A 12,747-nucleotide genomic window follows, 5' to 3' on the forward strand; every position below is an offset into this window, starting at 1 on the left:
GTATTAGCTTCACTTTTTTCATTTCGTGCTGGTTAAAACGATTTTACGTATTAACGGACGTTTTCAATAAATAACCCCAAACGCGTTTTGATCTATCGCGAAAATTGACCAATCAGAACAAAGTTCTTTTTGACATGCGTATAAACGACGTATTTTGATAAGTTTATTCTTGGCATCTGATGGAAAGTAAGATTGAGATTGTTTATTGAATACGGGCGATAGACATCCCAAGACGTTATAACACAAATCTGCATAATAACTATTTGTACTATGAAATAGTAACAAAATAAGAAAATATTATATTTTATGTTTTCAATATTTGGACGAAATTAAATATCTATTGAAAATATTGTTTCATTAAACAAACCTTTAGAATCGCCTTTTCAATTGACGATAATGAAAATCATCGGATAAAAAAACCTTTTATTTAAAGTACTTGTAATTAATGTTGTTGCGTGTTCCGTTCCAACTCGAGCTTTTGCTGTAAGGCTTTTGGTATGTGTCTCGCTGCATAATGAATTTTCATTTTAGAAAACGCTATAATACCATATTACCATTTGTGAATTTATCTAGTATCATTTTTACGTCCTCCCTAGCTGTAACCACAGCTGCCCTACCTTAAATTCAAGTCTAACTACGGCCCTGCAATGGTATAATGTTCAGTTTAGACAGGGTCCCCAGCTTAGAGGTTCAGCCCCGAATTAAGTGGTACTTATGGCATTTTTAGGCACCGTTTTGATTTTTTTTTATTTATTTCAGTAAATTAGTGGTCAGGTAGTAGAGGAGAAACTAAAGACAAAAACTGTTTTGAAACTGAAAAAACAATAAGTACTTGTATACCTACCGCTGCTTAGCGAACACGTAACAATGCAGAAATACCTATCCGGGCTCTAGTCATGCCTACAATGAATTCTACTTGTCCCGATAACCTAACTTATTTATAAACATTTTCAGAGTATATTAAAAGGCTATTTAGGTACGTAATAAATAAAAAAAAAACAGTAAGTAGGCTTATAAATAAAAATAATGGAATCAATTATAAATAAGACCATTAGTTGTGCATCATAATGGGCATAATACCTCGATGACCATACCTAATTATAATGCTGTGTAATGGACATAAATTGGCTTTACATAACATTTCCGTAATTTGTTACATTTTAAAAATATATATTTTGAAAACAATTATATTTGTAGGAATAAAACTCCGAGCACTGTTTAAATAGAATATCAAATTGTTTGTAGGTTCCATAAAATTTGATGTTTTACCTACAGTCGGATTAAAAGATATAAAAACTGCACGGAAAAGCTAGGGGTCCCTACACAGGATACACAAGTTATTTCAATGCTTTGTTTTTGGTGAAGGTTAGGCGTGTTGTTAATCAATTTTAATTAGACACCGAGTCCAAAATCGGTATCCAGTATATACCTGTTATTTGAAATTATATTTTGGTTTTGAATAGTTTTTGAAGGTGGCTTAATTTTTTTAAATTTTTTTTTTTACTATGTAATCTCTTTCTCTTTTGATCCAAACAGGAGACGACACCACCCCAAAGTGACTGCGAACGACAACTCGGTCTTAGACACTAGGCGCAGGAAGCCCGCACTCGTCCCTAATGCGCCGAAGATGGCCACCGCGAAGTTTTATTTGGTATGACGTGCCTGAGCTTATATAAAAACTTAGTTAGGAAGTCAGCCCAGCGATCAGCCGACAGTTCCATCTTTTCCGGGCGGTTCCGACATAAACGTTTACTGACCCCCCAACGAAACCTGGGTGGTAGTAATAAGGAATTTTCTCTGCCAAACCAAAAAAGGGGGCTTCAAGCGATTGCCATTCAGTTAAATATGGGATTTCTTTACTCTTACCTATACAGGTATCAAAACTGACCATCGACTAGAACGCCCGTGATTGCAAAAAGGTGGACATGGCCCCCCGTAGACAGCAAACAGAATATAAACACTACATTAGAGTGAACAAAGTAGGGTGCCCTACCCAATAGAGACTAATCTACCTAATATATTATGTAGCTTCTCAACTCAGATATTTGGATTAAATAGATTTGGATTTTGCCTTTATATAACTTATCCCTGTTTTGCTATAACTTTTAGAATTAATCCTACATAACTGTTACTGTAAAATGATGGTGTGAACTTGAAAAAATATAATAGACGACCGACCGATCATTTTGTTGCACTAGACTTTAACCCCCTTATTCATAGACGTTTTTTATCTAACGACCGAGTAAGGCTGTGATAACTAGTCTGTTTCTCAGTGATGACGACATGGCAGTCTTCGCAGTGCGTAGTCGTAGGACCGTTGTGATTGGCTAATATTGAAATACAACAATAATAACCAATCACAACGGCCCTATGTCTATTTCTCAGTGCCGTTGGGCACTGAGAAACAAGCTTGTTAGCACAGCTTTACTCCATCCTGAGATAAAAAACGTTTATGAATAAGGGGGTAAATTTATAATCTAAATTATATTGACCGAGATCTATGTTCAAACATGAAATGTAAAAAACAAATTTATGTTTGTAAATGTAGGCATATGCACGATGTACACTGTTTCATAGTTTTTATTGATGCTTTTATTATTGTTTTTGTTTTCTGTTAGTTTTTAGTTATTGTTAAATACTTTTATATGGATTTTCTCCGCATTTTTACAGTGATGTGCGTGTATTAACTTATATAATTAATCAGACTTTGTATGCTAAAGCCCGGAATTTCATTCTGCCTTTCTTCTTCGGGTAGTCATCGCTTAGGTAGTTAGTGAACGGCTGGTAGATTAGCTAGGTTAGGTCTTTTATTATCCTCACCAGTGAGGATCGCGATGCGTTTCTCCCTTATTGTTTATTTAAAATTACATATACACATCATTTTATTTCTTCTTTCCTGCCAGCCCGAGCTGGCTTCTTTGTTTACTATATTTTTCATTTATTTTATTTTCAATATAAATTGTCTTTGTTTATATAAGCTAATTTAATTAAGTCATAAGTAAATATTCTCATGTACCTTGACTTATCATAAGTGCAACTATGTTCACCTACGTGATGAATAAAGCATTTTATATTATTTTTTATTTAACTTCTTAACTCATGGTAGTTCATAAAAATACATGAAAAAATGATGAAGCCATTACACACTCATTCTGGTGTATGTACTTACTAAATATTTAATTGTTAAAATACTTACCTGACGTAAGAAAATTCCCTCTCTATACAATGAAAAATCATAGGCGTTTATATAATTGTTTTATTGCATGCATTTTATAAACGTATAACAAAGATTAATAATAATGTTATATAATCTTAAATATTTTACAATTAGTGTTTAATGTGTACTTATCTGTATGTAGGTACTTAATATCTATCATGTTATTGCTCAGATATTGGTTTATATTGGAGATCATTCCGAAAGATGGTGTATCAGAATATTTTTGTGTCACCAATACTGACAAATAACAATCATCACATATTTTCACATTTTTGACGAGTTTTTTCTTTAACTAGTTACTTAGTACATTATAAAAATACAACTCTTATACGACTAACCTACGATTCTTATCAAGCAACATTCGCAAAGCTTGGGCAGTGACAGTTTCGTTACTTCTATAATTTGTTCGATGAAAAATGAAATAATAATATAACATAAAAATAAAACAAAGAAACATCTTACATTTAACATTACATTACTATTTTTCATTTTATGCGAAACATTATATGCGTAAAACACAATCTTATTGACCTAAGTTCTATGATATGGTCATAGTCCACAAAAACTACCACTTTTACACGCTTTAGGGTAGATAGGTATCTATTATCTAACTACGTAAGTGCTATATATAATGTAAGTAATGTACTATTGAACGAATTTGTATCTACTTTAGGCTTATATTGTACACTACATTTTCTAAACAACATCATCCATTTCAAGCGGTTGATTAGCTAGTTTATTCGCCATAGCAGTCAATATATCAGTGAGCCGAGCAAATCTCTGGTTTGGAGTAGTTAACGCTCCTCTTTCGCCCCATAAAAAGTTTATATGGAACTCGGTCCTAAACAGTTCAAGTAATGTTGGATCCAATGTTGGTCCAAGCGAGGACATTTCTTGTACAACGGTTCTGGCGTTTCGTTTAAACATTTCGGTTTGGTTTGGGAAGTGTCTAGCAGCCTCGAGGTGCGCGGCCGTAGCATTAAAATCAAACTCTAGACTGTTCATCAAACTGCCAGCAAATGTGTCATCTGGTTGCATTAGACTGCCGCCTTCGCCATCTGTAAGTTAATATACATACAAATACATCATTACATAAACAACTAGGTTTTGCTTGCGACTTCGCCCGTAATAAAAGATCTCTCTCGTTAAAGAAATATCTAAATCCCTGTAGCAATCCACACGGAACGACACCAACATAAAAATCAGATGAAATTAAAATATTTTCTACTCGATAAATTAGGTACCGAGTGAAAAAATAGCCATGGTTATCCAGTTTATGGTCTACCCGTATGCCAAATTTCATCTAAATCCGTTCAGCGATTACGGCGTTTACTTCTAACAAAATCTAAAAGTTTAAATATTTACTTATACATCATTAGAAACATTCGCATTATGGCATATTAGTTCCAAATTTAGATAAGACGTACGATATCATGCAGTTATTTGGGTATATTGGCTTTACATGTTATCATAAATTACCAAATAAGTGAAAACACAGCACTGGAGGTAAAATATATGGGGTTGTGGTGTTCGGAGGGAGAGGATTGGTCCCTTCATTCATACTCTTAAAACAGGGTCTGAGCTTTGCTTCAAACATAAACGCATTGTCTGTATACACACGACGCAGTATATTCCAAGCATTTTCCAAACATTCCACCTGCAATCAAAATATTACTATATAAGTACAATACTCGTTTATTACAAGAGTATTATTCGCTACAAAAGTTGCTCAATAAATTCAAAACTGCACATTAACTTCAATCAACATAATCGCTAATATTTATCTAAAATTAAGTTTACCCTTTCAAGTTTATTTTAGTGAAAAATAAACAAAAGTTTAAAAACGATTTTAAATTCGTTCAGCTACTTTTGGGGTTTCAAACACATTATATTATGGAGTTTTAGTCACCTGAGGCATACATAACCCAAACATGATAGCAGAAAAACCATATAAGTTTCCTAAAGCGGTCTTAGTTTCTACTGCTAGGAGGATCCAGTCGTTGATAGTGTCAGCTCGCTGCCTATCAGTCTGGCATGTCAGTATTGTAACAGCTATGAGAAGGCGAAAAGTTTCAATTCTGGAAAAAAGAAAAGGATTAATATTGATTCATTATTTAAAATCATGTTTTCCGTATTGTAATACCTTTCTATCACGTCCATTCGAAGTGGTCGACCTTGAGGTAAAAAACACAGTTCTAAGCCGCTCGCAGTTTTTTCAAGTCCTTCAATCTGAATAGCGTCATCAAATAGGAAGTACAAGTCTACTTTTGTCATATGATTTGCTAAAATTCTCGGTCCCGACGTTCTTAGCAACAGCTTAATAGTATGCAAAGTTTCCGATTCCAATGGCTTATTCAAACCTGTTGGGATGATTTGTGACTGAAAATTTTCCAAGTTAATTCTTGATTCGACTACGTAATCTAGGTTTTCAGATTGAAGAAGTTTCGCTTCGGTGAGCTCGTAATCAAACTGTTGCTTTATAGTAGGCGTCACTAAGTTATAATCTGATTCAATCCTGGACTTATTCGGGTCACTATGCGCAGAGCTTTGCGTAGAATCCCCAGACCCATTACCAGAATCAGATCCGGAAACGTGGTATAGTCTCTGTATCTCCATTCGTCTATCATCAGCCTTCGGCCCATCGTATCGGGCCGGCTTTGCTGGGGGACTAGTCGGTAGGTTTGCGTCCCAAGTACTGGAGCTAGAGTTTGATTCACTGTAAAAGTTTTTACAATGCTTGTTTGTTTGACTTTGTATGACACCATCGGCGCTTGCGCTTTTACCATGAGTTACGTGCTGCCCAATATCTATAGGAGTTAAAGAGTGGGAACGTTGTTTTTTGAAAGGCACTCGCAGTTGGAGTCCTGGTTTTGCAGCAAAGTGACTGTAAAGGCTGTAAGGATTACCGTAACACCCGTCGCCATTAGGAGAGATCACAGAATTTATGTCATCATTTTGGATATAGTTTGTCAAGGGTACCACACGATTAGCGGGATACTGAATGCGGGCGCCTGAAGCAGCTGATATTGGCTTGCCAGATCCAACGTATGATGTGATGAGATCGGCGACTGTGTCATATGCTTCATCTTCGAATTGGTATTGATATCTTTCATATACTGTGTCGGGATGAACTACGATCTAAAAAGAAATATTTATTCGTTTTGTTCAAAACCATTGCGAGAATAACAGACTGGAAAATTCATTGAACTAAGAACAATTTCGACCACATATTGCAATAGGCATGTTGATTTACCGAATAAAGTTACAAACAGGTGCATGGAAATTTAATTTGGCAAATTTTCTACCGCTAAGCAAAACAGTGAGTCATGTAGATATCCACGCTTTTGATTACTCTGAGATCGCCATGCATAAACTTAAAATAAGTAACTCACCCGTTGTATAACAAAATGTAAATGCTGTCCATTTGAGCGACAACTGAGCACGTAATTATCAGGCTGCGACGAAGAATCACGGACAAGGAATTCCCTGTCTTGTTGTAGAAATGCTTCTGCCGCCGTTCGGCTCAACGCCCCATGATACCACCCATGAGATATTATTTGGTCGGAGGGTAGTGAAAACTCCCACTCCAAAAGCCCTGAGGTGGTCATGGAACTAGAATCCTGGCGAAGGAAATATAACTGATTGAAATCGATATGGCTCACTACTAACACTGAGCTAATTAGGAATTGGTGTTACCGTAACCACACATGTAAAAAACTTTTCAACGCATAATTACAAATCCGTAATATGAATTACATACACAATACACATACAATAATACCGTGTGGGACATTAATTAAGCAGTCCAATGACTGACCGAAATTATTATCATAATAATTTGTCAACAGTACCGTATCAGAGAATAAACTAATGCTCAACACTCACAAACACTGTCTGCAAATAATAAACTAACTCACCATTGTTAATAGGTCTAAATTTTACTATTTATTCCATTTGTATAAATCTCGTAGCTCAGCGCCATTTCCTGGCACCCTAGTTTACGCAAGAGGGTTGAATGCGGGCTGAATCAGATCAATAAAACGGATACACCCCATTTTTGTTGTAGGTTGGTAGTTAAACGAAATTCGCAACTGAGTTAATGCGCATGTGCCGGGGTCTTGTATTTTCTAACTTTTTGTAACTTAAACTTCTGGGGCCGTACCTAAAAAGCTATTCAACAATCGTTAACGCTAACATTATGTAGGTGAATGACATATCATAGCGATAGACTTATAGTTAGGATGTAATTTCTATAATTATTTTGTTTTTTATTAGCGTTATAATAAGTGTGGAATGACATCTTGGTTACGGCCTCTCTTCCTATTGTTCTATAAATGATAAACAGGGGTGGCCTATTTATTTAAACGTAACGCAGATTTCCGAAGCCACTTAAACAAAAATGTAAAATTATATTGAAATTTATAGAATAATTATATTTTTCAGATTGAGCTAGTAACATAATACAAAATTTTGTATTATGTATTGGTAGGCACTGGGGAGAGGGACTTAGGATGAGTAAATAATTTAATAGTTACGGATTCATAACTCGAATATGGATATATAGATCTGGAACTCAGCTTTTTACTCATTCAGTGTCAGAACGCATGATCTTGAAACAAAAGTTGACGCTTAAAGGTACGAACACTGCATGGTCGTCGCTTAAATACAAGTTTTAGAGTGATATTGCATAATCAAGGTTTCCTATCACCATCATATACCTAAATGACATAATATAATAGTATCATCGAACATTACAACAATAATATAATATTTAAAACCAAAACCGTCGCCTCGATGAAAAAGTTTTACATTGAGAGTTTTTGAAAACATTCAACGCGCTGGTGAACAACAATGTACGCAAATGAAAAACAAGCCATCAGACACTGATTTCCTTTCCAAACATGTCATGATTACACTCGGCAGTAGCTTACGATACATCATTGAGCTATGGTCTTGAGACATCAAGTGTATTTGCTAGTTGTGGTATTATCTTCATTTTGCTCTACAAAAGTAGAGAGTTATGAAAAAAGTAAAATGACTTTTTTGTGTATTTCAATGTATATACATATTTTTTTATTTTATTAATAAAATTAAATTATACAATAATATTGCAGCACTACGCAAAATTGTCCGAAACCAATCTAAAATGGTGCAACGGCCATTCAGTGATAGCAGCAGAGGTAGTACTATTGCAAGAAATTTGACGGCAAACATTAAGTTTAATGAAGCACTCATGTTCCCTGATTACGTTCAGACTAAGACATTTGTAAATAAAATGCAAAGGCCGAAGATGACAACCATTTTGTCATCCATTCAGCCGGGAAGAGGCATGATGGCGTATTCTAAAACGAAAATCGGTAAAAATGAAAATGTGTTAACAAATGAACTTCGATTGGCAAGAAATACTTTTCCAAATATATCTATGATGCCTCCACCAGAGGCAGATAATGTTTTGTTTCCGAATCAAATAAATAATTCAGATATCAAGGGCTTCTATCAAATTTCGACGCCCAACAGATTCTTTTCGACAAGTGACGAACACGATTTGCAAAGTGTTGAACAAAAAATGCACGAAAAAAACTCTATTGTGCTACCACAACATTCAAATAAAGACAACAACAGCTCATTGATGAAAAGTATATTTATACCTAACATAGAACCGAAACAATATGTGCACAAAAAGGATATCCCAGATGCAGATCCAGAAAGCGAAAAGGCAGACTTCTTGCTTGAAGAAGTACCTGCAGAATTCAATTCTCTTTACAGTTACAATATTTCACACAACTCACACATTTGTACCGTTATAAATGAGATAAAAGCCGATATTGACGCACAAGAAAAATTTGGCGAGTTTAATATTGAGGTGAGACACCATTTCAATATATGTAGACACTTATGAATTTTCAATCGAAGTTGTCAAAACATATTATGTATTTTTATTAGAATTTCATTGGAAGTTTTTCTTTCTCAGCCTCAGTGGATGCAAAAAAAACACTTTTGGAATAGTGTATTCGATAGCCGTTATGAATCTCTTATGAGAAATGCAAAATGGCCACCATTGAAGGTCAGTGTTATAAAAGTCGACATGTACTCGTAAACGTATGTCTAATAAATTAAATAGATAAGTAACTTCTAATTATATTCATTATTTTTGTTAAGGTACTATTAATTCCTAGAACACATGTAGATACCATATGGAAACACTCCTTCGAAAGATATCATAATGATTCAGTCAACAGGATTCTATCAAATTTAGTAAAGAAATTACAATTTTATTCAAGCTTAACGTTTACATGGAACGAGGTATCCCATTTGAGCCATTGGTGGAAAACAACGTCGCAAAAAAGCCGTTTGGTGGGTATTTAGACATATATTACAATGCTGTTAACATTTATTTAAACAGTGTACATACGTCATTTTATAATTGTAAAATAAGTAGGTTTTTGTGCAAATTATTATTTAAAAAAAAACATGCCAAAGGCAACGTAGCTATAATACTACTACTACCCTACTAGAGCTGGGGGCTGTGGACCAATAATAAACTTTGCATCTTTATAATAACCTTTGTGTTCTTAAATTTTCAAGAGCTTTCGCAAGCTGCTTAAATCCGAAAGATTGGAAATAACGACAGGTGGTTGGGTGGAAACTGACGAAGCAACTACACATTTGTTTGGGCTTGTCCATCAACTTATTGAAGGTATTATTTATCACCATTATCCATCGTGTGACTAAACTTTACATAGTTCAACAACATTATTTGTTTCAGGTCATCAGTGGCTTAAACATAATCTCAATTATGTTCCGAAGGTGGCATGGTTAACAAATACAGTGACACATAGCCCGACAATGGCTTATATTCTGTCAGCATCCGGAGTATCGCAGCTGGTAATCACTAACGTCCACTATTCCTGGGAGAAATACTTAGCCGAATACCAAATAAGTGATTTCATATGGCTGCAAAATTGGGACGGTGACAAATCATCCTCCACGTTTCTTAATGAAGTACTTAACAAACTTGGTAACGACCATTATCCAAAGCATTCAGTTTTTACTCATTATATACAATTCAATTCGGCTGACTTTAAGGCTTGTGGTCCAAATAAAGAAATTTGTATTACAAATTATAATTTCGCCAAGGCCCCTCGGAATATGGATATAAATATGTATAATGTTAAAGAAAAAGCCGAGAGGTTGCTTGAACAATATTCAAAATCGGGAACATTATCTCCTCATAACGTTATAATGGCGCCTATAGGCGGTCCTTTTCGGTACGAGTCTCAACCAGAATTTGACTATCAATATAACAATTACCAAAAAATAGCTGACTTTGTCAATATTAATCGGGATATCTACAAGGCCACTATTAATTTTGGAACACCTAAAGATTATTTTGCTAATATATTTTCGAAACATACTAATTATCCAACATTAAAAGGCGACTTTTTCAACTTCGCTGATATAAGTTCAGGTAATCCCGCCTACTGGACAGGATTCTTCACAACTAGACCTTTCACCAAGATTTTGTTGAGGCGCCTTCAATCGACGCTACGCACTACAGAATTATTATTGTCTTTTGCTATTAGTCTTAATGCGTTTAGGGGATACAATGCATCGTCTGTTTTCGAACTCTTGATAAAAGCTAGAGAAAATGTGGCCAGGTTAGGAGATCGCAATGTTGTTAGTGGCACATTAACGGTAACCGCCTTAAAGTATGCACATAATTTAATGGTGACAACTGCTAAAAACTGTTGGTATATACAAGAGCTCTCTGTGAGTTTGTTAAGCGTTAAATCAAATGAAAAAGTTCCCAATCTCCAAAAATATGTATACAGAGATGGTGAATTTATGTCTATTTTTAAAACAGTAACGCCAGGAGATCATATATACATATTTAACTCTTTGAGTCACGAAAGGACGGAAGTAGTAGAATTAATAACTAGATATCCAAACATTCGAATTGTAGATCACAACAGAAAAGAAATAACTAAGCAAATCAATCCTATCTGGACATATAATTCGGATAATTACATAAAAATCTCAAGAAGTTTTTATAAGGTTATTTTCGCTGTTGCTATACCCCCGATGACTTTAGAATTATTAAAGATAAAAGAAACTTACGACGCATCACAAAGTGCCGCAGCATTGTATTGTGTATCGTGTGTAGTTGACGATATTGCTAGTAATGTTTCCATATTTCCTTTCAACATTCAGCCACTACAAACAGGTGACATACAGTTGGAAAGTTATAAACACAGGCTTATATTCGATGAAGCGACTGGCTTTCTCAAACGAATAGTAGAAAAAGAAACAAACACTCAAAAGACGTTCGTTTTAGATTATGGTGCATTTAGAGTTTCGGATCGAAATTCAGGAATGTTTTTATTCAACACAAATGTTACAAAACCTCTGCATGACATTCTACACCCCTATAAGATAGGCATTCGCTCCAAAATCATTCTGATAATGTCAGGTCAAGTGGCCACCGAATTAGTTACAGTCTATGGACGCTTTCTGCAACATACAACCAAAATATACAATTTGATTAATAGCCCTCTATCTGCAGCTATTTACATCGAAAGTAAAGTAGATTATGAAATCTCTCCGAAGAACAGGGAATTGGAATTATTTATGACGATACAAGCTGACGTCACAAATGGAAATCCACCGGAAATTTTTACAGACAACAATAGTTTTCAATATACCCGACGTGTTTTGAATATAAGTAGACGTGTTGAATCCAACATGTACCCAATGACGAGCATGACGTACATACAAGATGAGAAAAGTCGGCTTACGATTATTACTGACCATGCTCAAGGAGTGACTGCCCTGCAGGAAGGGCAGATATTAGTAATGTTAGACAGACGCATCCTCTTTAACGATGGTCGCGGAACAAATGAGGGCCTCGCAGATAGCAGCGTCACTTGCCACCGACATTTTGTTCTATTAGAAAACTTTGTTGAACCAGCGAATATATTTGGTCAAGCGCCAATGCACAGCCAAATTAATCTACCAAGTATGTCAGCTATTTATCTCGCGAATTCTTTAAATTACTTATTAGACATATACATGGTAGATAAGAATGAGACTGAGTTGTCACATTACGGCTTTTTACCACTAATAAAAATGCCTTTTCCTTGTGATGTAGCATTGATTAACTATAGAATTGTATTGAGTGCCGGGCACTTGCAGCATCTGACTCCAAACGTTGCTTTAATGACTTTGCACAGACAAGGCATTTCGTGCCGAATGGATCGTTCAACACATTTCTACTGCAACAGTGATACGAAATTCCAAATAGACAAGATACTTCGTAACGTAAAAGCCGTTTATCAAACAAATTTAGTCGGCACCAACAAAGGTGTCCCGTTATTTAATTTCAATTTTGCCAACTTTCCTCCAATGGAATTGATTACACTACGGATACATTTTTAAAATATTTAAATTTTCTTTTTAAAATAAAAGGCATATACAAATATTTCTTTCCTTTTGTATGACGAGTGCATAAAATAATAATTTATTTTCATACG

General features: G+C 35.1%; 2 protein-coding genes across 4 annotated transcripts; one reads left to right on the forward strand and one right to left on the reverse strand.

Moving 5' to 3' along the window:
- The first annotated feature begins 416 nt into the window (after positions 1-416).
- Positions 417-12,692, forward strand: LOC115446052 (alpha-mannosidase 2-like). 2 transcript variants are annotated; one of them, XM_037443922.1, is made up of 6 exons: positions 417-1,651; positions 8,332-9,080; positions 9,189-9,281; positions 9,377-9,571; positions 9,803-9,914; positions 9,984-12,692. In XM_037443922.1, the coding sequence occupies exons 2-6, from the start codon at positions 8,364-8,366 to the stop codon at positions 12,650-12,652; spliced, it is 3,786 nt and encodes a 1,261-aa protein (XP_037299819.1). In that variant the 5' UTR covers positions 417-1,651; positions 8,332-8,363; the 3' UTR covers positions 12,653-12,692. The 2 variants fall into 2 exon arrangements, with proteins under 2 accessions (XP_037299819.1, XP_037299818.1); XM_037443921.1 differs by lacking the exon at positions 417-1,651 and adding an exon at positions 7,943-8,246.
- On the reverse strand, positions 3,268-7,391 carry LOC115454879 (breast cancer anti-estrogen resistance protein 3 homolog). 2 transcript variants are annotated; one of them, XM_037443923.1, is made up of 6 exons: positions 7,135-7,391; positions 6,610-6,837; positions 5,361-6,355; positions 5,127-5,295; positions 4,697-4,874; positions 3,268-4,275 (listed from the first exon to the last, which is right to left on the reverse strand). In XM_037443923.1, exons 1-6 carry the CDS (start codon positions 7,135-7,137, stop codon positions 3,914-3,916), a joined length of 1,935 nt encoding a protein of 644 aa, XP_037299820.1. In that variant the 5' UTR covers positions 7,138-7,391; the 3' UTR covers positions 3,268-3,913. The 2 variants fall into 2 exon arrangements, with proteins under 2 accessions (XP_037299820.1, XP_037299821.1); XM_037443924.1 differs by lacking the exon at positions 7,135-7,391 and adding an exon at positions 6,914-7,083 and having other exon boundaries at positions 3,807-4,275.
- Positions 12,693-12,747: the final 55 nt, after the last annotated feature.

Source organism: Manduca sexta, chromosome 27 (assembly GCF_014839805.1).
Source record: "Manduca sexta isolate Smith_Timp_Sample1 chromosome 27, JHU_Msex_v1.0, whole genome shotgun sequence".
NCBI classification, from domain to species: domain Eukaryota; kingdom Metazoa; phylum Arthropoda; class Insecta; order Lepidoptera; family Sphingidae; genus Manduca; species Manduca sexta.